We start from the raw sequence: 27,743 nt of genomic DNA on the forward strand, positions 1-27,743 counted from the left end.
TTTATGAGACATCCTGGTCACAGACAGACAAACAAACAAGCAAGAAAGATGTCATGCACAGCACAATACGTGCAAAATCCATGAAACAAATTTGACCTTCCAAACAAAAAATAATAATGATAAAATAAAAATCCGTGGTTTAATTAAATGACAAAATATGTAAATCCTGTTCAAATTTCAAGTCAATCAGATGAAAATTTGACGATTTTAGAAATCTGGCCGATGTCGACCTTTTAACCTAAAGACCTCAAAATAATGGGTGGTTGAATCCAGTGACATTGACATCCAGTGACATCCAGTGACAAGGCTCTAAGAGCCTTGCGTCTCCACGGGAGCGGTGGTCCGAGCTCCTGCTACTCCGGTCCGATCCATCCCTGAGGGCGTAAGGTCGCCTTGATAGGGTCACAGGCGGTCCGCGTGGACGATACGGGGAAAGGCCCGTGGTCCCAACTTAATTTTTATGACCACGTCACTAATTAGTGCCAGGACGACCCCCGGGCCCTGCCAGGGCGAGGAGAGTTTCGGGCATCTGCCCTTCCTCCTCTGGGATTGAGGAACCAAATCTTCATCCCCGGGGAGTACTCACTCGCCTGGCTCCGGTGGTCGTACCTGCGCTTCATTTTCACACCTGCCTGTTGGAGCTGGTGGCGAGCGAAGGCATGGACTCGTTCCATGCCTTCCTACAACTGATGTGCGTATCCCTTCCCTGGGGGTCTAGCGGGACACTCAGGCGTCGGGCCGCACAGCAAATCGACGGGAGCTCGTAGCTTCCGCCCGTACATGAGCAGCGCCGGCTACAGGCGGTGGCTCCGTGTTGACTCGTACGATAGGCCATGAGGAAATACGGGAGATGTTCGTCCCAGTCATCCTGACAATCGGCAGTGAAGAGGGCCAATTGTTGTATGATGGTTCTGTTGAACCTCTCCACCATGCCGTCGGATTGTGGCCTTCGGGGCGTTGTACGGGTCTTTCAAATTGATAGGAGACTGCACATTTCTTTTTGTAATGCACTTTCGAAATTTCCTCCCTGGTCAGCGTGCAGCTCCTCCGGAATCCCATGCCGACATACAAATCCTTCTACGAAGGCCTGTGCCACAACCCCGGCTTCTTGGTTGGGAAGGGCATAGGCCTCCGGCCATTTAGTGAAGTAGTCCATATTCACGAGGATGTATCGATTACCTTGGCGAGTGTGAGGCAGTGGTCCCAAAATGTCCATGGCCACTCGCTCAAGGGGTGCCCCAACCTGATGTAGTTGAAGCGGGGCCCTCATCCTCCATGCCTGTTCCTTTTTTGCAGTACAGGCATCGCAGTACAGGCCTCCCTCGTTCAGACACCAGTCCTGAACATCGCGCCCCATGTTGACCCAATAAAACCACCGGCAGACCGAAGATGTTGTTTTGGTCCTGCCCAAATGGCTGCCGGGGCGGGTACCGTGAACTTCTTCCAAAATTTTGGTTTTAAATTGGTCAGGGACTACTATGAGCCAAGAAGTTCTCTCTGAGGGATCTCCACCCACTTGCAGTACAAGATGTTGTCTCTCATTTCTAAAGTTTTCCATTGAGCCCAGTACACCTTTGTTCACGCGCCGAATGGGGTGACCTCCTCCCCACTGGGTCTCTTATTTGCCTGGACCCACTTATACACGGGCCCTACCATGGAGTCTTCCCGCTGGGCCGTGTTCCACGCCAAATCGCCAAATTCCTCATCTGAGGTTAGTGGCAAAATTGGGCCCACCACCCGGGCTGCACGGGCTCGGAGCTTTTTTGGGGAGGTGTCTGCCAATTGGTCCCTCTCCTCGTGCCTCGTGCAATACTTAGTTTTCTCCCAGACAGGGGCGTCGAGAGAGCGCATCGGAATTCCCATGAGCATTACCGGCTCTATGGGCCACATTGAAATCGTACTGCTGCAACTTTTCCAATCACCTTGCAATTTGGACCTCCGGTTCCTTGAACTGTAAGAGCCATTGCAAGGAGGAATGGTCAGTTCAAACCAAAAATTTCCTCCCGTACAAGTACGGGTGGAAATGTCTCATGGCAGACAGCATGGTGAATAGTTCCTTGCAAGTGACTCAATAATTTCGTTCGGGCCGACTCATGGCCAGACTGTAATACGCGATCACTCTTTCCATGCCCCCTTGTGTCTTGAGACAAGACTGCACCCAATCCTTCCTGGCTTGCATCCGTGTCCAGGGTATACATCCCGTCATCGGTGGGGTATGCTAAAATGGGTGCGGATGTCAAACACCCCATTAATTTGAGGAAGGCCCGATGGCATTCCCCCGTCCAATTAAATCTCGACCCCTTCTCTGTAAGCCGGTGAAGTGGTCTGGGTATATCCCCAAATTTTGCTACAAAGCACCGGAAGTAGGAGCAGAGACCCAAAAAAACCCGTACCTGTTTAATGTTACGAGGTACGGGCCACTCCTCTACCGCTGTAATTTTCCCTGGGTCGGTTTTCACCCCATAGCGGCCGATCACGTGTCCGAGATCGGCCACTTCTTTTGTGAACAAAGTACATTTCACCAGGCGCAACCTCAACCCTGCCTGCCTGAGGCACCCAAACACCTGGTCCAAATTAGCTATTGCCTGGGAAAATGTTTTAGCGTGTACCAGGACGTCATCCAGGTACACCAGGCATGATTGCCATGGCATGCCGCCGAGCACACGCTCCATCAATCGCTCAAAGGTGGCGGGGGCGTTGCACAAACCGAACGGCATCACAGTGAACTGATGCAGTCCCTTCCCTGTAGAAAATGCCGTTTTCTCCTTCCCAGTCTTATCCATCTCCACCTGCCAATACCAACTCTTGAGGTCCAAAGTTGAAAACCATTTAGAGCCTGAAACGGAGTCAAGGGTATCATCAATTCCAAGCAGGGGATAGGAGTCTTTGAGTGTCACGTTGTTAAGCTGGCGACAGTCCACACAGAAACACGCGGACCCATCCTTCTTTTTGACTAACACAACCGGTGACATCCAAGGACTTCCCGAGGGCTCAATGACACCTGCATTGAGCATCTTTTCTGCCTGTTCATCATATCTATCTATCTCTCTATATATATATATATATATATATATATATATATATATATATATATATATATATATATATATATATATATATATATATATATATATATATATATATATATATATATATATATATATATATATATCTCTCTCTCTCTCTCTCTCTCTCTCTCTCTCTCTCTCTCTCTCTCTCTCTCTCTCTCTCTCTCTCTCTCTCTCTCTCTCTCTCTCTCTCTCTCTCTCTCTCTCTCTCTCTCTCTCTCTCTCTCTCTCTCTCTCTCTCTCTCTCTCTCTCTCTCTCTCTCTCTCTCTCTCTCTCTCTCTCTCTCTCTCTCTCTCTCTCTCTCTCTCTCTCTCTCTCTCCACGGGAGCCGTCTAGCAGGCTGACGGACAGGCCGGGCCCCATCGGTGTGGATCTGATGTTTCACCAGGCCCATACGTCCAATATCCTCGGGTGACAAGGAAAAGATTTCTATATGTCGGTCGACCAGTTTGTTTAAGGCCTTCCGCTGGGCGTCCTCCAAATCTACACTACTCCGCTTTACCATCTCGCAAATGGGATCGGGCCAATTCCTAACAGGCTCTGGAGACCCCCTCTGGGGCCAGTCCGACTCGATGTTCTCGTCCCTCAGCTCTGCGACCTACAGTATCTGCCACCTTCGTGACCTACAGTATCTGCCACTGGGGTGCAATCTGCCACCTTCGTGCCCCGTCCAATAGTGCGTGGTTCCGTGCTTACATTTATTACCCTGACGGGTACGATAGGCCCATCGGTATTTACCAGGGTGCGTCCCACGACTGAACCCGGGGTCGATTGTCTCGCCAGTAGTTCGGCCAGGCCGCAGGAGCCATGCCAGGTTGGGTGTGCCCGCCACAGTGCCGGAATTACTGCCTCAGCACCCGGGGGGATGACCATGTAGTTGGGAGCCTCCAGCTCTACCTTCTCATCCCTGCTCATGCCCCCCCACCCCCAACGGCAACTCCTCACCACCCAACTGCATGACTCCTTAGCCCAAGTCCATTTTTCAACCACCGGCAGTCAGCACATCCAAACCAATTAGACATGGGTCACACACCTCCACCACCCAAACCTCTATTCTCCTTTTAACCGTACCCAATTTAAGGGTCACAAAACCACGCCCTATGATGGGGGCCGTTGCCCCGGCAGCTTGCTGAAAACTATGATTTTGCAGACGGTGGATCTCGTACCTCCCATCCACACTCAAATGAAGGACCACAGGGATGATGATCGTGGCGCATGCTCCTGTGTCCACAATGGCGTCTACCACTACGCTGGCAATTTTGCACCTAATTGTTAAACTACCAGTGCCAATTTGGCCACAATAAATGACCTGTCACAGCTCTGAGGGCTCTTCCCCATCTGGGTCTGCTGAACACAGCCCGAAATGCTCGGCACTCGTTAGTTTCCCTGGGACTGGTGGGGGGGGGTGGTGTTGGGGGCCGGCTATTACAGTTTGTACGGGGCGGAGATGGTGGTCTGGGGGGCTGGGCCTTTCCCTGCGCGGGGCCCGACACTGCCGCTGCAGGCGGCCCACATGACCACAGTTAAAACACCTCACCGGGTACAGTGCATGCCTCCGATGTTCCAAATTATACCCCCCCCCCTCATTCCGAATTGGGGTATCCGCCAATGGCACATCACGTGTCCTTCTGTGAGCCGCCTGCCATGGCCCAGACCCCGCAAGCCGGCGGTCGACCATGTCCCGGACCATTCCCTCCAGCTCCGCTCGGGAGCCACGACCAGCCCCGGCTCCCGGCACACGGTTGTCCACGGGGCCCACCTGCCGGACAGCTATCGCATATCGCCCGGATCCTCCAGCCGGCGGCTTTGCTGCCTCCCATCGGGTGGCACGGTCGGCCGCCCTCTGGAGGTTTTCTGGGCGAAATGTTGTCAGCAGGGCCCTGGTGTCGGTGCCCGCAAGAGCCTGGACAAAATAGTCCAGGGCAAGGTCTTCCTAGTAGAGCGGTGACATATTTGCATGTGCGATCCCCACATCGTGGCAAATATCGTAAGCCAAATCCCCCATCTTTTCATGGGGCTGACGTTTACCCCCACTGAGCTGAGCTTTAACAAGCTCGCTCTGCTGCTCCACTCCAAACCGGTTATTTAGGGCCGATCAGAGGCCTGCCAATGTTATCCCTCCCGGGAGCATTGTGGTCAGGACCTCGGCCGGCGTGCCACACAGCACCGCTACAAGGTGGATCCCGCTCTCCTCCACGCTCCAGCCATTACCCCTGGCCACGTGGTCAAATTAGGCCAAATACACCCTCAGGTCGGTTTTTCCATCGTTCGGAGCTAGCGGCACCGTCCGGCCTCCCGAGTTCCGCGTCCCACTCACCAGTCCCAGAGGGACAAATGGAGGGCCGGAACCTCCAGATTCCGGTGGTGTCCTACCCCCGCGGGGCCCGAGCCACTCGCCCGGACAATTTTTCAACCCCGTCTGGGTCGGTGCGCGCCCTGCACAGTCTTGCGTACTCACCCATGCCATCCCGCTCACATTCTGCATACTCTCCGGTCATTCTGGGGGCCTGTATTAGGCCAAGAGACCCCGAAGCCTCTGACCCCCCCCCCCAAACTCGGCATGCACACCCTCGGGTCATGCAACCGTCCTCTCTCGTTCGGTCTCACCGGACCCAGGTGGTCGCGATCTGCCTCGAGGGAGCGCATCCTCTCCCTCTGTTCCTGAAGGAGGCCATCCTGCCTCTTGCATCGGGTCTCGACACATTCCACCAGCTCCATCTTAATTTCCTTTACCTTCCCCTCCATCCATGCCTGCTCGTCTTTTATTTTATTCACATCGTCTCTCACCTGCTCTATTTCCCCTTGCGTCTCTGCCAATTCTTCCTTCGTCTCGTCCATGTGTTTCTCCAGTCGTTCTCCCATTTCCCGAGTCTCCGTCTCGACCTTCCGTCCCATCTCTCTAACCATTCCCGTCATTTCATGTCTCAATTTGCATCCCTCCTTTACGGCCTCCAACTCCCCCCTTGTTTCCTGCTGGCATTCTTTTAACTTTTCTATCGCCGTCGTGTTCTTTTCCATTTCTTTCTTGAATTGCCCTTGTCCTTTTAAAATTCCCTTAACCCCCTGTCCAAGTTTATCTAAATCCCGTCCAACCGTCATTATTTTGTGCATCACGTCCTCCTTACCCGCTTCCATCGCGGACCAAACATCTTCAACACTCCCCCTCAACTCAGTCATCTCCCCACATAGTGCCGATCTCGTCCGCCATTTTTCCTTTCACCTCCTCCAGCCCCGCCTGCAGGTTCAACCCCATGTTTTGCATTTCCCCTCTCTGTGTTCGCATATCACCCCTCATCTCATCCATTTTGTTTTCCATTCTTTGCGCATTGCGCATGTCCGCGTCCATTTGGTTGTTCAAATCTTGCATGTTTGCATCATCCATATTATGTTTGATGCCCGATGGCTCCAGCGGAGCCGATCCGCCATGATCGGTCGCGGACCCGACGGGGGGGGGGGATTTGGTGCAGGGGGTGCTCATACGCTGCCCCTCCCGCGCCCATTACAACCTCTGGGTTTGGCTGCGGAGAAATGTCTTCCTGCATGGGGGTGTTGTCCTGGACCATGGATTCCCTTAAACTAAGGTCTGAACCCACCTGCTCCAGCCCGTCTTGGCCCGCCATGGCGCGTCCTGTGAATAATTTCACTCGCTCTCAATTTGGAGGGAACGGGGGGGGGGGGTTTTGCTCCGCATACCCCTGATCCGTGTCCCGTGAATTTCTCTATGGAGGCGGAGGGGTCCGAACCCGCTCCTGACACCAATTGTTGTGGTGCTGGGTTCGGTGGCGAGGACGACCGCTCGACGGAGCAGTTGGGCCGTCTCCCACTGAACACCGGAATTGGAAGGTCGTCACCCCAGATAACTCCGGAGTCGACAGGTCGCTTAAAGGACCGTGGTCGCCAATATTTCGACGGCGTGAGGTAAGGTCCACTTTTCTATTCCAATTTACCGAAGTACTCACGCCGTCTAACTACCGGGGAAGCCACACCCTCGGCCGGCTTTGTCGGAACCAAGTCGCTTTACCGACTCGGATGTGGCGTAACCGAGTGGGAGTTACCTGGCGTAACACCCGGAATCGAGATCGTACCTTTCGGAAAACTCCGAGGGTACGGGTCCCTTACAGGACTGTGAATTGTCAATAATTCCACCACGGGGGACAGGGTTATTTGCCAAACTTCAAAATACCTAGAGACCCACGTGGCGAGCTACCGAGTATTCACATCCTCGACGGGACTCGAACAGGTTGAGTCGTTTCCATGCTCGACCCGTGCGTAACCCGAGCGGGTGGTTACCGAGGTCCCGTCGGTCCAAATCTACACTTTGCCGCTTCCCAAAATTCCCCAACACGCACCGTGTTAAACCAATGAAGAAAACACAGAAACGAGCAGATACATTTGACAGGGGATTTATTTATAATGGGGGGAAAGGGAACGCACAAAGAGCAGAGTGAAACTGACTATAAAGAATGCAAGTATGTACAGCACAAGCACTTAACAGTTCCTACTTAAAGACGGGCACACACACACACACACACACACACACACACACACACACACACACACACACACACACACACACACACACACACACACACACACACACACACACACACACACACACACACACACACACACACACACACACACACACACACCCAGAAGGACATGGACCTTCCCGCCTCGTGCGGTTACACCGACTCGAATCTGCACGGTGGGACTCGAACCCACGACCCGAAGTCCACGACCACGACCGTCAGCAGGGCCTTCGTCGGCAACCACTCACTGGCGTTGGATGGCAGGTTGGGAAATGCCTGGACTGAGAATGTCCTCTCCCACCAGGAACGTCTCACACACGATCCTCGTTACTTGGCAAAAGGCCACGACCGCTCGAACTGGCCAACGCTCCTGCCACGAGCACATCGTCTCTCTCGGACGCTCGTCCAGACAACCACTTCTTCCTATTCAAGAGGGAGGGATTTCTATTCTCCCCCTCGCCTGCTGATTGGACGGTCCGTTCTCGGATGACTCGTGGCGGCCTCCCGATTGGCCGGGGCCGAACACTCCATATGGCTAAGGCGGAGCCAGCCTGAGGTGAAGAGCTTCCTGATTGGACAAGGGGTGGAGTCAGAGCTGAGGCAATGAGCGAAGGAGATTTGTTGGCATTGTCGGCTTCGAGATATAAAAATAAAAAAGACCTGACTATAAAAGAAACCCGTAGCGCACACATGACATTCCTGTTAGACATGGGGGATGGGACCCTAACTAGAAACACACACTTAACGATATAACTGTTCTATAGTAGACATGTTAAGTGACATTTGACTTCAAACCGTGATGCAAAGGTCCCCTTTAGCATGGAAGTTCCTTCGGATCATCGAAACAAATTTATCCAAAGACACATGTCATATCTCAAAATCCAAGATGGCCACCGTCGACCATTTTGGAAAACATGGCCCAGTCATAGCTCATGAACCATTTGTCATAGAAACTTATGATGCATGTTTTCTAGCTAAATTGAGGTCACTGAACTCATTTCCGGTGACAATTTTGCTTTCCGATGGATTTAAAGGTCAAATCACAGACAAAAATACATAAATGTTACATTTTTTCTCAAATATATGAGAAAAAAAAATTGTGAGAACCAGACATGACTTAACATGTCTACTATATGATGGTTCGGTCAGACCCAACTCAGAAATGGTTTTCTCATGCTGAATTTAACTACACATGAGTTAGTCACATAATGTATCTATGTTATGTGACCTTTAATTTTTATTTTTTTACTTTCAGATTCAAAGTGACGAGTCCAAATGAGTTCCGATAACTGTGAAAGCACGCCTGCCACGATGGACTGGAGCCTATGTTTTATATGTCAATCAGACGAGACTCATAATCCAACTTCGGATCCCTCATCATCTGTTAAATTGAGAAACAATCCTGAAAGACTTTCAGCCACTTACAGACAGGTTGTGAACAATATCCAGGAACTCAATGAATTAGTTGAGCTGCCTGATTTTGTATTCGTAGAGAATACTGGTGAAAGTGATACTCAGAATATAGTGCAGCTGATGATGTCTCATCATGTAGTGTGGCACAAAGCTTGCAGGAATGCTGTCGACAATCAGAAAGTGCAGAGCCAGGTATAAGCATCAAGGACAAGCGTCACTTAGCCCGGTAAAAACTCGTGCAGCCAGGTCAGTCACACAGACATCACCCTCTACATCTTTGAGCGAACCAGTTGACACTCCATGTCTCTTTTGTGATGAAGTGGGCAACAAGAAAGAGCTCAGAAAAGCTGCTACACTTGGCTTGGATAAAAAAAAAATCAATGACTGTGCTCAGCTGTTGGACGACAAACGCCTGTTGTCTAAACTGTCCGCTGGTGACTTGATCGCTATCAATGCCGTTTATCATCGTGCGTGCCTGACTCGGCTGTATAGGAAAGTGGAGACGGTCGGATGTGACATCACTGATAGTCATAACACGCAGGTGATGCGAGCACATGTTCTCAATGAGTTAATTGACTTTATTGAAGATAACCATGGTTCAGGGGAGTCGCTAGCAATGGCTCACTTGATGACCCTTTATGATAAGCGTATTGCTGCTCTCGGCTTTCCCTACATCAAATGCAATACAACACGCCTTAGAGAGGACATTGAGCGCACAATTCCTGACATCAAGGCAGTAAAGATTAACCGTTGCTGGTCTCTTGTTTTCGACCATGACCTATCCAAAGCTATAGTTGATATGAAAGACAATACATCAACTGAAGTCTCCACCCTGCACAAAGCAGCCAAGTTCCTCCGTCGAGAATATCTTCAAATGCGGCAAGCTTTTACGGGTTCCTTCTCAACCTCATCTGAAGCTGACTCAATCCCAACCACTCTGCATTCATTTCTGTACATGCTGTGTGGCAGTCCATCCCTGAGCTCACGCTGCCTCTTGAGCTACTCTCATGCCCTAACCCCACCCTGGAAACGATCAATACTCACACATCTGTGCACCAGATATTCGTTTTGCTGCTATATGGTGTAACCAAGGAGAACATCACAACTGTGGATGCTGCTCGGCATTCCCTCTTATCTTCCTCCACCAAGGAAGAGACTTCGAGCACATGCCTCCAAGCAGTGATGCTCTGCATCAGCACCTTCTCAGAGTTGCATATCAGGTAATTAAATATACATCATTGGGGACATTAATCGTGCTCGAGATTGCTGAATACATTATTATTTCTTGAATCGCACACATTTTATTAGCTATCTATACATTCTAACTAATCAGTAATTTATCTTGTCACTTCAGAGTGGACATCTGTGGGGTAATAGATCGTGAAAGCACCAGCTCCAGTATCTCCAACAGAATGGGGATGGCAGCAAGAAACACCAGACTCTGCGCCAACTCCAGTCTACACAACTCCCACCATTTTGTGGGACTTGCCAGAGCTTGCCATTTGCAAGTGTAAGACTGAATGTAAAGCTCCTTGTAAGTGCTGCGTGCAGAGACAGCGCTGTAGGCTTCTCTGCAGATGTAAAGGTTCGTGCGCCCACACTGGCAGGATGTACCAGGACAAGAGAGGAGAAGAGGAAGAACTTGTGTAATTACGACATTGTGCGATGGATAATCTAATTACCTCAAATTTTCTGTATGTGAAAAACAATAAAATTTGTGATAATTTGTATTATTTTTTGGATTTTACCTTTAAATGCATCTGAAATGCATAGCTGATGCCGCAAATGAATTCAGCGACCTCAATTTAGCTAGAAAATATGTGTCATAATAGTTTCTATGACAAACGGTTCATGACCTATGACTGGGCCATGTTTTCCAAAATGGTCGACGGCGGCCATCTTGGATTTTGAGATATGACGTGTCTTTAGACAAATTTGTTTCTATGACTCTAAGGAACTTCCATGCCAAAGGGGACATTTGCATCATGATTTGAAGTCAACACCCTATTTTGTGCACTTAACATGTCTACTACTATAAGGACCACTGAATGTTGAGTGCTGTAAACTTCCAAATTCGTAACAATATGCAGAGCATGGGGTTGGGCCTGCAGGCGTGCATAAAAGGCATCATGGCAGCACCACGTGGTGGAGCGACAGAACCGACGAGAGGGAGTGTAACGGCTGTCCGGACCGCAATGGAGATGGGTGAGGTCGAGGGGACGAGCGACGTCACAATTGAAGGGGAGACATGTAAGGTGAGACACGAGGGGATGACGGAAGAACCAAAGGAGGTGACGGAGACGGATAAATTAACAGAGATGAAGAGCCAGGAAGAAACGGGAATAATAAACGAGGTGACGGAGACGGAGAAATCAATAGAGGGGGACGAATTAAATGAAACGAAAGACGAGCACACACACACGTAGAGTCAGGGAGGTACAATGGGGTTGAGCTGGTAGAATGTGTCAATACCCGGTGCGAGCAGCAGGATAGCCTCCTTCAGGAACGGAGGGAGAAAATACGCTCTCTCGAAGCAGGTCGCGATGAGGTGAGTCCGGTCGGCCCAAACGAGGTTGAGCGGATGAGTGCTGTGAACGGGTGCACGCGGAGCTTGGGGGGTATGGAAACCCTGGTATTGCTCGTGGTGACGCGAAGCCCCGAAGTGAATGCCCCGAAGTGCGTTTTGAAATGTGTGCAGAATGCGAGTATCATGGTGTGCGTGAGTAACATGACGTGCGTGGAAATGGACAGACCGATCCAGACGGGAGACACGAATGGCGAGCCTGGAGGACCGCAAAGGGTTATTTTGGTAACCGCGCCGGTCCCGCGAGATACCGCGTACGAGGCCTGTTCGGCATTTCGCGAACGGCCCTCGCACGCGCGTCTTTGTGGAGGGATTCCGGTGCGGGAACGTCCCGCGTTTTGGAAGAGACGTCGCGTGGACGGTTAAAAGGTAGGCGAGTGTTGGGTGAATTTGGAACACGTGGGTTCCCACGTGAGCGCGTGTGCGAAGCTCCACGTGCTGCATGCCGCGTGTTCTGTTCGCGGAACGCGCAGAGCGAGTTCCCGGGACGATGCGCTCGTGCAAACCTGCATGGGCAACTGCGCAGGTTCGGTGCGCGAGTGACGTAATCAGCCCGGACCTCGCAACGCGAGCTCCGGGTGAACAGCGCACGTTGTTCCGCGTGGGGAATCCCTCGGAAGCGAGCGCTTGTTGGGATGCACAGGGCGACGTTAAGGCTGCAGTTATCGCCCGATGGAAGGGACGAACGGGCAAGCCGTAAACCACCACCTTGGCGGTGCAAAAAGAAAAGAAAAAAAGCCTCGCTTCCAGTACACGGCAAGATGTGGCAAGCATCCTGTTTGGGCATAGGAGCACAAGTTAGCGGAAAGGGTTTAGTGTAGATAGACCAGCCTCATGGGGGCATGAGCTGTCCTCCATGGGGCCCATGGACTAGTGAGAGGGAATGCTAGGTTAGATTTTGAAAATGGATTTTTGAAGACACGGACAGACATAGAATGTGTAGTGGGGACATAGCTTAGCTACGTAGATTAAATGGAACGTGCACTTGTGCAAGGGATGACAGGGAGCACGAGTTAGTTGGGGGAAAATAAGTAGAGTGTGGAGTGAATTTGAAAAAGAAAGGAGCATGTTGAGTGAATATGGGTTAGCGGGCCCGAGTGTGTGAGTGGAGTAACTGTAGAATGTATGGTGCGAATGAATGAGTGGGGGGGAGGAGTGAAACCCACCCAAGTGATCCCGGGGTCAGTGTAATGTTAGTTAGTGGGTGAGTTAAATTTACCAAATGGAGGTCATTCTGTTGTTGGTGGTGGATGAAGGCACGAACCCCATTTGGAGGGGTGAAGAAGTCAACGACCGGCTGGGAGCGAGGCTGTTGAAAGGTGAGTATCGATTAGAGGGCACCGGACAGTCGGCCAGAGTAGGCCAAGGGTCCAAGGGACCGGGATAGTGTAGTGGCCACGGGCGACCCTCGGAAAGGGGTCGGAAGCACCAAAATGCCACGTGGGCATCGGAGGGGGGTAATGCCAGGGAGCGCAACCTCCCGCATTCAGAGGGATCAGGTAGGCTTGGAGACAGCCTTAGGGCACAGGAGTGCCATAGTTAGAGTCCGGCAGGAGGGAAATCCCTGCCAAGTGAGCCATGCTGCCCAGCCACGAAATTGTGCAAGGGCACGGAAGAAAATTTGTGGGCAGAGCCAAATTAATAATGGACACCAACACAGGCGATGGGAATCATGGTTTCTAGAACCAATAGTTTAGAGTGACAGGCGTTTTGAAAAACCCCGGGGTAATAAATGCTAAGATAGTAAGGAAATGTACCCCTTTGCACCATCCATCCCTTCGCTCTCTGTAGGCCGCTGGACGCACCTTGGAAAGATGGCTGAACTATGTGGGAGGTCATTCTGAGGCTTTGTTGGGCCTCGAGGCAGGATGCTAGCATCTTCCTTATTCCCCTCCACAAAGGATTTTAGGGGTTGGGAGTAGGTTAGGTTGACAGGATAGGTTAGCCGGACAAAGACAGAAAGGGGGTTAGGGACACTTGGAATTATAAAGGAAAAAAAAATTAGCAATAAATAAATAAATAAAAGTAAAGAGGGGGTCTAAATTTTGTTGTTTTGTTATTGCAAATTAAGGGAGTGGGTATGGACAGAGACAGGCAAAGGCGATAGGTTGGGGGGAGACAGTAGGTTAGGTCCGAGCCCGTTGCCAGAGCGGCCTGCACCACCGCACTCCCTCCATAAACTTCACTGAACGAGACCAGAGGCCAGCATGCTTTGTGCTGCAGTTCCTGGTCCGCATGGCCTTGCCTTGCCATGCCTCATTTGCTTGCCTTGTCATGACCCCATGCCTGCTACCCTTTTTGCATTGCCCCTGTGTCACCATCACCATGTGCGCCAGGATCATCGTGTGTTTTGCCAAGACTGCCCTGCAGGCAGCCGCACGCGGGGACTGCATTTGAGCAGCCTGTGTGATCATTTGTCTTTGCATCCATCATTTTTGTGTTCTTGCATCCATCTCCAGCCATTCATTCAAATGAGCCGTAGACTGCATTGAGCAGCCTGGCGATGTCTTTCCTCTTGCATAAAGGCCACTTCATATGGCCTGTGGGATGGCGGATGGCCTGCCGTGTTCGGTTGAGTTGCCTCCAGCAGCTGAAGACTGAAAAAAAAAAAGGTTCAGTGACAAAAGAGGGACCTTTTGAGCAGGCCCTGAAGACGTCTGACCAACCAGCTGCTGAGCACTCGCCCACACAAACTGTTGACATTATTTGTGCCTTCTTTTCCAAAGATGACCGGTCCTGGGCCATGGTTAGTGTAAATATTAGTTAAGGTAAAAATTGTAAATAACTTTAACCCACCCGTGCATTTGTCTTAGCGCCCACAATTGGAGTTAAGTTGTCCGAGTGAGTCTGTTAGTTACGCAGCACATTAGGTTATTTATTTTTGGGACATGTATAAAAAAAAAAGTCGCACTCAGGGATCCGAAGATAAAATGTACTAGGGGAGAACTTACACATGCTGGTCACACGAAAATTTGACGACTCGGGACGAGTCTGTAAAAAGGGGAGGGGGTAGTGTTACGAATCTGGAAGCCATGAGCACTCAACATACAGGTCCTATAGAACAGTTATATCGGTAAGTATGTGTTTATAGTTAGGGCTCCCTACCTGTGTCTAATGGGTAATTAAATGTTCATGTGCTGCGGAGTTATTTTGAATGTCAGGGTTTTCCTTTATTTTTACACCACCAACATCAATTACAACACCAGCATCACCCTCACCTTCACCACGCTTCCTCCCACCATCCTCCACTGGCACCATTGCACGCGTGCGTGTCAGCACGTACGTGGGTGGAGCCCATGCAGGATAATTTTCTTCTGCCTGTTTGGTGGGCCGTCCGCAGCGATGGCCGTCACGCCCCCCCTCCCCCCCCCCGGTCCAATCAACGGCCTAGGCACCCGTTTTGGGCAATGACAGGGCGACGAGCGCACTTTGCGCCCAAAACCGTCCAGTGAGGGAAAGCAGGGAGGGAGGAGGCGTCCCCTCCACCCCTGGACAAGGGTGAATAAGGTTGTGGCGCGATCGGACCAAGAAGAAAGTTTCGGTTGTCAGGACGACTGCTGAACGGAGCTCTCGACTCTGCTCGCGTCTTGCTGGTGCCTGGTTCTTCCATCGCCTCTTACTGGCACCTGGTTCTTCGGACCGCATCGCGACGCTGGTCTGGGTCGCTCGTCTCGTCGAAGACCGCACGAGGTGGGAAGGTCCATGTCCTTCTGGGTATGTGTGTGTGTGTGTGTGTGTGTGTGTGTGTGTGTGTGTGTGTGTGTGTGTGTGTGTGTGTGTGTGTGTGTTTGTGTGTGTGTGTGTCTGTCTGTGGGCCCTGTCTGTAAGTAGGAATTGTTTAAGTGCTCTTTGCTGTACATACTTGCATCTCTATTAGTCGTGATAACTCTGCCCTTACGTGCTTCCCTCCTTCCCCATCTATTGTAAATAAATACCCATGTGTTAAATGTATCAGCTCGTTTTTGTGTTTTCTTCACTGGTTTAACGCGGTGCGTGTTGGGAGAATTAAAGAAGGCCGTTGTTGCCGTAGTGGTGTGCATTTGGGACCGACGGAAGGTCGGTGACCATCCGCTCCGGTCACGCACGGTTTGAGCACGCATACGACTCGTCCCGTTTGAGCTCCGCCGAGGGTGCATTTCCCCAGTAGTTTGGACGACGTGGTTATTTTGGTAAATTGAAATTGGCAATCGGCCCTATCCCACATTGCCGACTTATTGGCGATCTTTGGTCTGATAAGGGACCTGTCGGCTCCGGAGTTATCCGGGGTGATGACCTATAAATTCCGGGTGTTCAGCAGAGTCAACCCGACTGCTCCACCGAGCGGTCGTGCTCGCAACCGATCCCCGGCCCGCAACAATATAACACCAGTCCACCTTCGGTGATGGAGGTTATGACGTTTTTGGAAGGGTAAGAGGAAGAAGAGGAGAGAGAGGTGTCATTAGAAGAAGAAGGGGCAGAAGAGGAAGGGTGACTTAATATGACAAAGAGTAAGGAAAAAGACAATGGGTGGGGATGAAGAGAAAGAGGGAGGAGCGGACAATAAGAGGAAAAGTAGTAAGATGAATACGCAGAATGAACTTTTGCCCTCTGTTGTTGTGAGTGTGTCCCTGGTCATTTAACCTGCCAAACTTAGGGATGCTTTTCAGGAACACAAGTGTGAACACAATAAAGAAACCCATCACTCCACTCTACCTTTTGTGCTTCATCACAAGCCCAACGGCAAAGTGCACCCGCTCATTGCCAGGATCCATACGCTGCTTCACGCGAGCCTCAGCGTCATCCGCAGTGTCGGCACATCGTTCCTTGGCCTGCTCGATGAGGTCTGCAATGATGCCCTGCTGGAGAGGATCCATTCCATGTATCTGATGAAGACTCTCAACGACCTGTCAACCAGAAGAAAAGAAAAAAAACCATCAACGTCCTGCACACGATACAAATAAACAATGACTGGATCTGTACTTTGGAGCCTAAAAGCTTTGATGAAGTCATTCATATTATCTTTCAACAAAGCTATTGTTGCAGGCCGGCGGGGTCGGGTGAGAAGACCAATAGGTGGGGAAAGCTACGTTGATTCCCACCAGACTCCCCAGAATTGTAGGCCGTCGCTCATGGATAATTCCGTGACACGGTGGGTCGCTTAACTGACCCTGGACGCCAATAACTCACCCACGTGACCTGGGGTCCTCCGCCTATGGGTGAATCGGGTTACCTAATTAACCACGCGGTTTAACTAACGGGGAACCATGCTCTCGGTACGCCTTGTCCGAACCGGATCACTCTCCTGGATCGGATCACCTTTCTGGATCGGATGCAGCCGAGTGACACTGCCAAGGACGTACCGGCTTGAAGGAACGGATCGTTGGGAATAAACACCCGGCTAAACCTGGATTCGAACCATGCTGGACCAATGAGGGAAAAGACAAAGGCGAGCTGGGAACATTTCATCAACAATTATTTATTTACAAAAAGCGAGGAAAAGCATGTGGCACAACAAAGGTTTATTGGGGGTGTAATGCAGGGAAAGATGAGAGAGATGTGGGGTGCGGCAATTTTACAAGCAAGTTACAAAGCAGACACAGTGCAGACTTGACGCGAGATTAATAAAGCAACAATCACAACAATAAAAGATCTTATACAGGCTTACTTAACGGATAGACATCAACATTCTCAGACACACACTCAGACAAAGTAAACCCAATTGCGAAAGGGACTTTTTCCAGCAAGGGAGAGAGGGAGTTGAGGTTACAGTTTCTCGGTACCTGAGCGTTTCGGGGGAGGGATGCTCCATGGTGCGCCGTGCGGCACCCAACAATGGTTGAGTTGTTCTGCCACAACCGTACGTGTGGAGATCGTGTCTGCAGGAGGAGCTCGAGTGGGGAAGAGGGGAGTCCAAAGGGGGGGGGTGCGAGAGATGAGCAGCAGGCAGGACCAGGCATGAGGCCGTTCGTCGAGGTCATGAGATCGGAGATAAGGAACAGAAAGCGGGGCCAGACAGGAGGCTTGGTCGAGAAGCAAGGGGCGGTTCAACGTCGTGTCGGCGGAGACAAGTAGCAGGAACACTCACTTCCAACTACTCCAAACCCCTTTCAATTCCTTCACTCTTCAGTTCTCCTCCCAACCAACCCAACTACCTTCGCAACCACTTCAACCAACTAACTTCGATCGGTTGGTCGGTCATCACTTCAACCAACTTCGACTTCAACCAACCAACTTCGACTTCAACCAAGCAACTTCGACCACTCTCCGAGGATTGCTCCGTACTTTATAGAGCCCGGAGTTCAGGGAGGAGCCATTTCGAAACCGACGTCATCGTGCGATCCGAGCATCCCGATTGGACCGGCCCTTCACGTGGTCCGCCTTTCTGGGCTGGGTTTCAGCCAGACTCTGGTATGGTCCACCCATGTCGCGCATGTCTGGCCTTTGGCAGGTGGATGTGGTACAGCTACAGTGTTTGTCCAGCCGAATGTCGGGATTTTTACTCAGAAAGTGAGACTCGGGGTAGACGGTGGTACGCTGTGGCCAGCGAAACGAGGGTAGCAAGTGAGATGATGGCACCGTGGAGCGTAAAAGGAGGGAATAAAATAAAAGGGGAAAAATGATTTATTAATCCTAACTAATAGCCCATCACAATGCACCCCCTTGCTTTCCCACTAAACAAAAGGTAGGGACCTAACTACACGTATATTATTGGAATAACTGACTCAGGACAACTATCTGTTGTATGCATGTGGTTCCGACAACCGCAACACCATGAAAACATATTGAGTGTACGTCCTTCCCCCAAATTATTTTGTCCGTCGCGTCAACATGACATCCTTAGCGCATGCCCTATAAACAGATGTGCAATGGGAATTTAAGGAGTGGAAGAGGGGGTGGGGGAGTGGGGTGGAAGAAATCTTAATAGGTTTTCAAAAAAGGAGGAATTTTTAAAACCACAAATCTATTTAATTAAACCCAGCCACCTAACTACCAACTTTAAACACCATCAAAAACAAGGCTGCTGGAAGAGCTTCAATTTCTTAAGTATCCTTCGTATTTATTTTTTCGATATAAAGATCAAATCTCAAAAAATAGTGAGAGGGCAGAGGGTTAAACAGGCAATAACCTGTCAAGTGGGGCAACAGTTGGGCAAAATAAGCAAAGGAATGAACAAACAGGGAAAGAAGGCAGAGGAGGGGAGTAAACACTTGAATGACAAGTAAGAGGGCTGGATAAGTTAGGATTCACATAGATAACAAAGATTGAGGGGAAGGATGGTGCACCACTTACTTGAAGCCCTGGAGGGGAAGGTGGGATTAAACCCACACTTCTATCCAAGGCTTCAAGTAAGTGCTGCATGACAGTTCAACAAAATACTGCAAATGAAAAAACACTCGGAGTGACACTTGGCGAACCAGAACGGCACTCAGTGGAGCGCACACCTCCGCCAGGCTGAACAGTTTAAATTTTGTATCCCACTGATTGGCTGTATCTGAACCAAAATCGAATCCCCTTGTTTGCATCACCGAACCAACTCACATCCACCTAATTTTGACACAACTCATCCGCAACTTTTTGTGATATCATGATTATATATAGTTTTTGACCCCATCTCTCATTTTTAGAAATTAGGCCTATGCTGACCTTTTGACCTTAAAAAAATAATTGGTGGTTGAATTCAGTGACCTGATAGGCAAATGCTCTTCAAATTTCAAGTTCATCAGATCAAAATTGAGGATTTTAGACATTTAAAAGAGTTGACCTTTGGCCTATGATGACCTTTTGACCTCAAATTAAAAAGGATTCTGTCAGACCACCAACTCCACCATTTGGTGAAGTTTCGTGAAGATCTGTTTAAAATTGTAACCTGTAGGCGATTAAAGGTGAGCGGACCGACAAACAAATGGAAGCGATCAACATACTTATCAAAAAAGAAATGGTTTATGCCAAGTAAAAAACAGACACACACACACAGATAAACAAGACAAATGCTACAAACCAACATACTTGGCGAAAAAATTTTTATCGCCAAGTAATAAAAGTGGAACAACAGAGTCAAGATGTGCATTAAGCCGTAATTTTGGGAGTTTAACCAGGTCGGGCTTACTATTCAGGGATATATGAACTCACTGCATTCAGGATGAGCTTCACTCTCGACCTGTATTTTTGTATTTTCTTTTTTTTCTTCGTTTTTGGAGCTCATGGAATATACAATTGGGGAACATGGAAGAATGATGTCACACATGGCAGAGAGACAACATGATGAGAGTGCAACAGTGGAGCAACAGGTCGAGAGCAACAAGCAAGGGGACAAGCCGGTAGGCGACGAGGGATTCGCTAAGATCGAAGCGCTGGATACGATGCTTTTCATTCTGACCGATCCACCGACGATGATTGATTGCCAAGACGTATTGGTTCACATACAATTGTTCCTCTGCCTGGCAAGATTTTTCCTATTGCGTATTTTGCCAACTGTCACTCATAAAAAATGACGGTAAATGGACACACTATTTTTCAAGGACTACCATTTGAAAAATAATTGGTTTGCTGGTTTGTGCTGTGGAGCCTCGCATTGCAGACACACACACACACACACACACACACACACACACACACACACACACACACACACACACACACACACACACACACACACACACACACACGGAAAACCTGATAAACTTCTCTCAATGCTCTTGTTTGACCACACCTCCTGAGCCACACAATATTTTTCATAAGCCACGCCCACTTTAAGTAATAAATAATTGGAGATGGTCTGTGGGTCGTGGAATAGTTTTCGGTAAATAAATGAATAATTGAAGGTGGTGTGTGGGTCGTGGAATCGTTTTCGGTAAATAAATAAATAATTGAAGGTGGTGTGTGGGTCGTGGAATCGTTTTCGGTAAACAAATAAATAATTGAAGGTGGTGTGTGGATCGTGGAATCGTTTACGGAAAATAAATAAATAATTGGAGGCGGAGCGTGGGTCCTGGAATCGTTTTCGGTAAATAAATATATAATTGAAGGTGGTGTGTGGATCGTGGAATCGTTTACGGAAAATAAATAAATAATTGGAGGTGGAGTGTGGGTCGTGGAATTTACGGAAAAATAAATAAATAATTAAAGGTGGTGTGTGGGTCGTGGGATCGTTTACGGTAAATAAATAAATAAATAAGGTGGTGTGTGCGTGGGGAATTGTTTTCGGTAAATAAATAAAGGTGGTGTGTGGGTCGTGGAATTGTTTAAGGTAAATAAATAAATAATTGGATGTGGTGTGTAGGTGGGGAATCGTTTTTGGGAAATAAATAAATAATTGGAGGTGGTGTGTGGGTGGGGAATCGTTTTCGGTAAATAAATAATTAAAGGTGGTGTGTCTGTCGTGGAATCATTTACGGTAAATACATAAATAAATAAGGTGGTGTGTGGGTCGGCGAATCGTTTTCGGGAAATAAATAAATAATTGGAGGTGGTGTGTGGGTGGTGGAATCATTTTCGGAAAATAAATAAATAATGAAAGGTGGTGTGTGGGTCATGGAATCGTTTTCGGTAAATAAATAAATAATTGGAGGCGGTGTGTGGGTGGGGAATCGTTTACGGTAAATAAATAAATAAATAAGGTGGTGTGTGGGTGGGGAATCGTTTTCGGTAAATAAATAAATAAATAAGGTGGTGTGTGGGTCGTGGAATCGTTTACGGTAAATAAATAAATAATTAAAGGTGGTGTGTTGGTCATGGAATCATTCTTGGTAAATAAATAAATAATTGGAGGTGGTGTGTAGGTGGGGAATCGTTTTCGGGAAATAAATAAATAAATAAGGTGGTGTGTGGGTCGTGGAATCGTTTACGGTAAATAAATAAATAATTGGAGGTGGTGTGTGGGTCGTGGAATCATTTTCGGTAAATAAATAAATAATTGGAGGTGGTGTGTGGGTGGGGAATCGTTTACGGTAAATAAATAAATAATTGGAGGTGGTGTGTGGATCGTGGAATCATTTTCGGTAAATAAATAAATTATCGGTTTGCTGGTTTGTGCTGTGGAGCCTCGCGTTGCAGACACACACACACACACACACACACACACACACACACACACACACACACACACACACACACACACACACACACACACACACACACACACACACACACACACACACACAAAACCTGATAAACTTCTCTCAACGCTCTTGCTTGACCACACCTCCTGAACTACACAATATTTTTCATAAGCCAAGCCCACTTTCCATCAGCCACTCCCACTTTCCTATGCCACTCCCACTTTTCATCAACCACGTCCACTTTCCCTAAGCTCCGCCCACTTTCTTAAGCCCCTCATAAAAAATGACGGTGAATAGACACCCGATTTTTGAAGGACTACCATTTGAAAAATAAAAACTCAATCAAAAATCGGCTCGAGTAAAATTTTCTAAATATCTCGAAGTGTTTAATTCCGAAGTCTCGTTTCTCTACATTCAAAACTGAATAGAAGGACAAGTATTGAAAATACTGTACGCAGTTTTTCGGCCGCTGCACAGCAACGGGTGGTTGCTCGGCAAAGAAATTCAAACGCGCACATTCCCAGTATATATTCCACCTGTTGGCAAAGTTTCATCGAAATCGGTTCACTGGTTCGTGCTGTGGAGCCTCGCGTTGCAGACAGACACACACACACACACACACACACACACACACACACACACACACACACACACACACACACACACACACACACACACACACACACACACACACACACACACACACACACACAGAAAACCCGACAATAAGGGATATCTCGCATATACAGCGAATCTAATAACAAACAGCAAAAGGGAGATAGAGGGGAGGGAAGGAAACAGTGAATCTCATAGTAAACCAAACAAACTTGCAACCCGAACAGTATGCAAGATTTTTAAGGATAACAAAAGCATATCAAGATGAGACAATCTTGAGGAACAAGATCAAGCTCAGAAGGATTTGATGAAGGATGGAGAGAAAGTGCAAGAAAACACACTATCCAATCAAATATGTGCTTCCATGAGCAAAGTTTGTGAACCTGCTTTGTTGGTGAACCTCCACACCTGCTCCCTCCCACACACATCTTTTACCCTGTGACCACCTTCATGTCCCATTGCCCCTCACCCCCTTGTTCCGTCCTTCCCCTCTCCCCCAATGCTCAACCCCCTGACCAATGCCATCACCCCCCATTCTACCCACACACACCCTCCAGCCTTCTCAGCTCCTATTCCTCGACACTCCCCAACAGTGTGGTCCACCAATATTCGAGATCTCTGTTCTAATGTTCCTGATCTCTAAACTTACCGTAGGTTACTGCCGGAGCTCTGGACATTGCTTGCTTTAGAGAAACATTCTTCTCACAGGATGTCTGATAATTCTGTGCCTTTTTCTGACAATTTTCTCCGGAGTTTCTGCTGCCCATTCCCACGTCCTGAGTTCGAGCCCTGTTGGCTGTTGAATTACACCAGGTGGGGTTGACTCAGCCTGTCATCCTTCTGAGGTCGGCAAAATGAGTACCAGCATGCTGGTATCCTGCGTCGGAGTGGCGACCCATCCAGGATTGTGCCCAATAGCCAAGGAGACTGTTTAGGCAGCACCAATGCTCTGCACAGAGTATGGTCCCGATGGGTGTATGGATGGATTCCCAAGTCACAAAGGCTTTCCTTGAAAAATCTGAATTACTCACTCACAGCCTACAAGACCTCTGTCTGTATCTCAATGGAGTACTACTCTCTCCTTTAGACAGGAGTACTAGCATTACTCTGTCTCCTGGATTCTGAAGAATCTAAGGGTCTCTCAATTATTAGAATCTTCCATGATGAGGCTGAAGCACAAGGTTTCATGCTCTGACATCACCTCTGGTCAGGTCAGGTAGTTGGTAGTCAGGTCAGGTTCGATCTGTGACCTGCTACAGGTACCATGTAAACCTGTACTAACCTGTTCCATGGTCGGGTTGTCGGCGACTAAACCGTCTCCCCCACCAGGTTTTCTGGTGAGGAGGGTGCTTGGATATGGACACCCAGCAGGATTAAAAACAAAACCTGTCAAAGGGCGGAGGAGCTCCTTGTGAGCCAACGGCCATCCATATCTAGTGCCCAACTGTGTCTGCGGACGTCCTCCTGCAGTTGGGTTACTTCTTATTAGGAGGTTGGTGGCAGGATTTGCACTCCGGCCACCGTAAAACCCTTCATTCCGCAAAACGCAAAAACGCAAAAAAATCTGAAAACCCACTCCGTGGGAGTACCTCCTGTGCAGCTTCCCTTCGCAGGGCAGCTCACCGGATGACGGGATTGGGGCAAAGCTTTCAGGACCCCCAATCTTTGATGATAGGAGGGAAACCGCGGGGTAACATCCCTGGGTCAGATTGCGGGAGAGTGTGTCGGAGTGGTGCTGAGGTGTCGTCTACCAGACGGCGGTCTCCTTGGGTTAACCTGAGGCGGTCCCTTCGGGTGGGTGCCTGGAATGTCCTATCCCTAAGAGAGGATGATCACCTGTCTCTGTTATCATCTGAGCTCAAGCGTTTGGACATCGGGATTGCAGCTCTCTCTGAGGTTCGGAGACCGGATTGCGGCGAGATAATGGTGGGTGGTTACACCTACTATTGGTCTGGTCGCTCTGATGGTTACCATACCCAAGGATTTGCTGTAGCTGTGTCCAATAAGCTGACCCCAATGATAATTGAGGTAACACCGGTCAACGAGCGTATTATGAGATTAAGGATTCGTCACTCCTTAGGTGTCATTTCCCTGGTCTCTGTTTATGCTCCGACTGAGGCGAGTGATCTAACCGTGAAGGATGCATTCTACGCCACACTCGAGTCTGTGGTTGATCAGTGCCCCAGACGAGATACACTTCTAGTCTTGGGGGATTTCAATGCATCGACTGGAACTGATAGGGATGGTTATGAGGTATGTGTTGGTCCCCATGGGTCAGGAACTATGAACCAGAATAGCACCAAGTTCTTTGACTTTGCAAGAAGTCATGGACTTAGGGTGGCTGGTTCATGGTTTCAGCGCCCACAAGCTCATCGCTGGACTTGGAATTCCAAGTCTGGCGGTGTGGCAAAGGAGATTGACCATGTCCTCATTGACGGTCGTTGGAGGATGATCCAGAACTGCAGGGTCTACCGGAGTGCTCAGTTCCTCAATACTGACCACAGGCATGTTGTAGCAACTCTAAAGCTGCACCTTAAATCCTGGAGAATGGTACCATCCCAGCCTAGGCTGGATGTTGCCAAGCTCAGGGATGAGAGAGTAGCTGAGGAGTTTGCGAACAGGCTGAGTGGATACTTGGGGGGTCTGGGTGCTTGTTGTGGAGCGCCTTCAAGACCACCGTCCTTGATGTTGCCGGTGGATGCCTTGGAGCTCACCGCAGGGCAAAGAAGAATTTTGTCTCTCAAGGGACACTGGATACCATTGACCAGAGTCGCAGGGCCAGGCTGAATGGCAGAGCTGAGCTGTTCAGGGAGCTGAGGCGTAAAACTGTAAGTGCACTGAGGGTGGACAAGGAGGCCTATGTGCGAGGAATCTGTGAGGGGGTAGAGCATCACCTGTGGACAGGTGATTCTCGTCCCGCTTACAGGGGAATTCGCGCATTACGTTCATCCAAGCCCATCCCTCGGAGCACTGCAGTTCGAGCAGAGAGTGGTAGGCTCTTGACAGAGGAGTCCGAAGTGAAGGCCCGCTGGGCCGGTTACTTTGAGCGGTTGTACCAGGCTGATCCCCCAGCTGTCGAGTTGGACGTCAAGGGTGTTACAATCCCTGTTGCTGACCCTCGAATCAACTGTGGTCCACCTTCGCTTGTGGAAACATGGGCTGCGGTGAACCAGTTGAAACAGGGCAAAGCTCCAGGGATCTGTGGCATCCATGCTGAACTTCTCAAGGCTGGTGGAAATGCTGCACTCGTGTCGTTGCATGCAGTTTTGTGCTCTGCCTGGAACACAGGCATCATCCCAACTGACTGGAAGAGGGGCCTTGTTGTCCCTCTCTGGAAAGGGAAGGGTGATCGCCAAGACTGCAACAACTACCGAGGGGTGACGCTGCTCTCAGTGCCGGGCAAGGTCTTTGCTCGGATAATTCTTGATAGGGTTCGCCACCATCTGCTTGAGCACCAGCGTCCAGAGCAGTCAGGCTTTACACCAAAGAGGTCAACGATTGACCGTATCCTTGCACTTCGTGTCCTCACCGAACGCAGACGAGAGTTTCGGCAGGGGCTGCTTGCAGCCTATGTTGATCTCTGTAAAGCGTTCGATTCAGTGAATCGGGATGTCCTCTGGAGGATTCTTGGTCTTCGTGGGGTGCCACCAAAACTGATCGATCTGATGTCTGAACTCTACTCTGGTACTGAGAGTGCTGTGAAGTGTGGTGGTACCATCTCTGACTTATTTCCAGTTGTTACTGGAGTTCGTCAGGGATGTGTACTTGCCCCCACACTTTTCAGCACTTGTATGGACTGGATTTTAGGGAGGATGTCGGAGAGATCAAGTTGCGGTGCATCGTTTGGCAATGTCAAGATCTCGGACCTTGATTTTGCAGATGATGCAGTCATCTTTGCTGAGACTTTAGACATCCTCTTGGGGGCCCTCGAGGTGCTGAATGAGGAGTCGGAGCCGTTGGGATTACGGGTTTCTTGGGTCAAAACGAAGATCCAGGCTTTCGGTGACATCTTGGATGCTGCTGTCCTGTCTGTGTCTGTTTGTGGTGAGGATGTTGAGGTCGTGGAGAGATTCACTTACCTTGGCAGTGATATTCATGTCTCTGCTGGCTGCGAGTCAGAGGTCAATAGACGTCTGGGTCGGGCCTGGGGAGTCATGGATTCACTGGATCATGGGGTGTGGCGCTGCCGGTACCTGTGCGGGAGGACGAAAGTCCGAGTCTTCAGGTCCTTGGTACTTCCAGTCTTGCTCTATGGGTGCGAGACTTGGACTCTGACCAAGGATCTGAGACGGAGACTTAATTCCTTTGGTACCAGGTCTCTTCGGAGAATCCTTGGCTATCGCTGGTCGGATTTTGTGTCCAACGAGCGGTTGCTGAGAGAGACTCGGATGAGATTTGTCACCTGCATAGTCCGTGAGCGTCAGTTGCGGCTGTATGGACATGTGGCTTGTTTTCCTGACGCTGATCCTGCTCACCAGATTCTCTCAGTGAGGGAATCTCATGAGTGGAGGAGGCCAGTGGGCCGACCACGTGCCTCATGGTTGCAGCAGGTTGACCATCATCTCAAGGAGATGGGGATGGGCCTGGCATCTGCCTGGGGGATGGCCAGACGGAGGCCCCTGGAGTACCGGCGGAAAGTGGATGCAGCGATGCGCTGTTCTGGCACATGCTCCCATACCTGACCTGACCCTGACATCACCTCTGTTTTTTACTGTCTCTCCTTCAGCTCAGCTCCCTCTGTTCCCTCGGCCCACTGAGCCTCCGCATCAACTCCAGGATACACACATTCTTCCAGTAATACTCTCTTGGAATTATTTTTCAAGAATCCAGGTTGAGTGCGCAGCTCAAATGGTTTGTACCTGACTCCTCCAGTCTGTGGAACCGCCTTGCTGATGCTGTTATCTTCCACTCTCCCCTCCCCCTCACCCCCCCCCACTTCCCCCAGGGCTTCATGCAGGCAGTGCACCATCATCTCATGCCATCTCCCATTTTACTCACAATATTCTTTACCCCCATTGACCTGCTTAGCCGAGACATCTTACTCGCAGGTTGCTGTGTTTCCTTCACCCCACCCTGCCCCCCCCCCCCCAAAACAACCTTTCTTTCCTCTTCCTGTAAATTCCTCGTTTTGCTTATTGTGTCCAACTGTTACCTCACTGTCCCACTATCATTCATTCCCTCCATGACCCAGCTGTTCCATGAGCCTTGATCTTGTAAAAATGTATAAAAACTGAGTTGAGATACTCTGCCTCATCTCAAGTAGAATCTGCCATGAGGGCATTTAAGGTGAGGAAGATGATGGAGGGCACAGAGACCTCAAATATTGGTAAACCACACTGTAAAGTTGGGGGGAGGGGGGAGGGAGGAGGAAGAATTGGAGCAGAGGGATGAGAGGTGTGTGTGGAGGTTGTGGGAGGGTGGGGAAATGTGTGACAAAGGGACATGAGGATTGGGGGCGAGGGGATGAGGGGATGCGAGTATGCAAAGGCGGAC

General features: G+C 49.6%; 1 protein-coding gene across 1 annotated transcript in view; it reads right to left on the reverse strand.

The window, feature by feature from the left end:
- FBXO21 (F-box protein 21) overlaps positions 1-27,743 on the reverse strand; it is a 102,726-nt gene that overhangs the window by 25,193 nt on the left and 49,790 nt on the right. Inside the window, exon 10 of the mRNA XM_085887171.1 lies at positions 16,291-16,481. Within this exon, the coding sequence (XP_085743297.1) occupies positions 16,291-16,481 (191 nt within the window). The remainder of the gene's footprint in view (positions 1-16,290; positions 16,482-27,743) is intronic.

Source organism: Eptatretus burgeri, chromosome 7 (assembly GCF_056783735.1).
Source record: "Eptatretus burgeri isolate ZD-2024b chromosome 7, Ebu_testis_v1, whole genome shotgun sequence".
Taxonomy (NCBI): domain Eukaryota; kingdom Metazoa; phylum Chordata; class Myxini; order Myxiniformes; family Myxinidae; genus Eptatretus; species Eptatretus burgeri.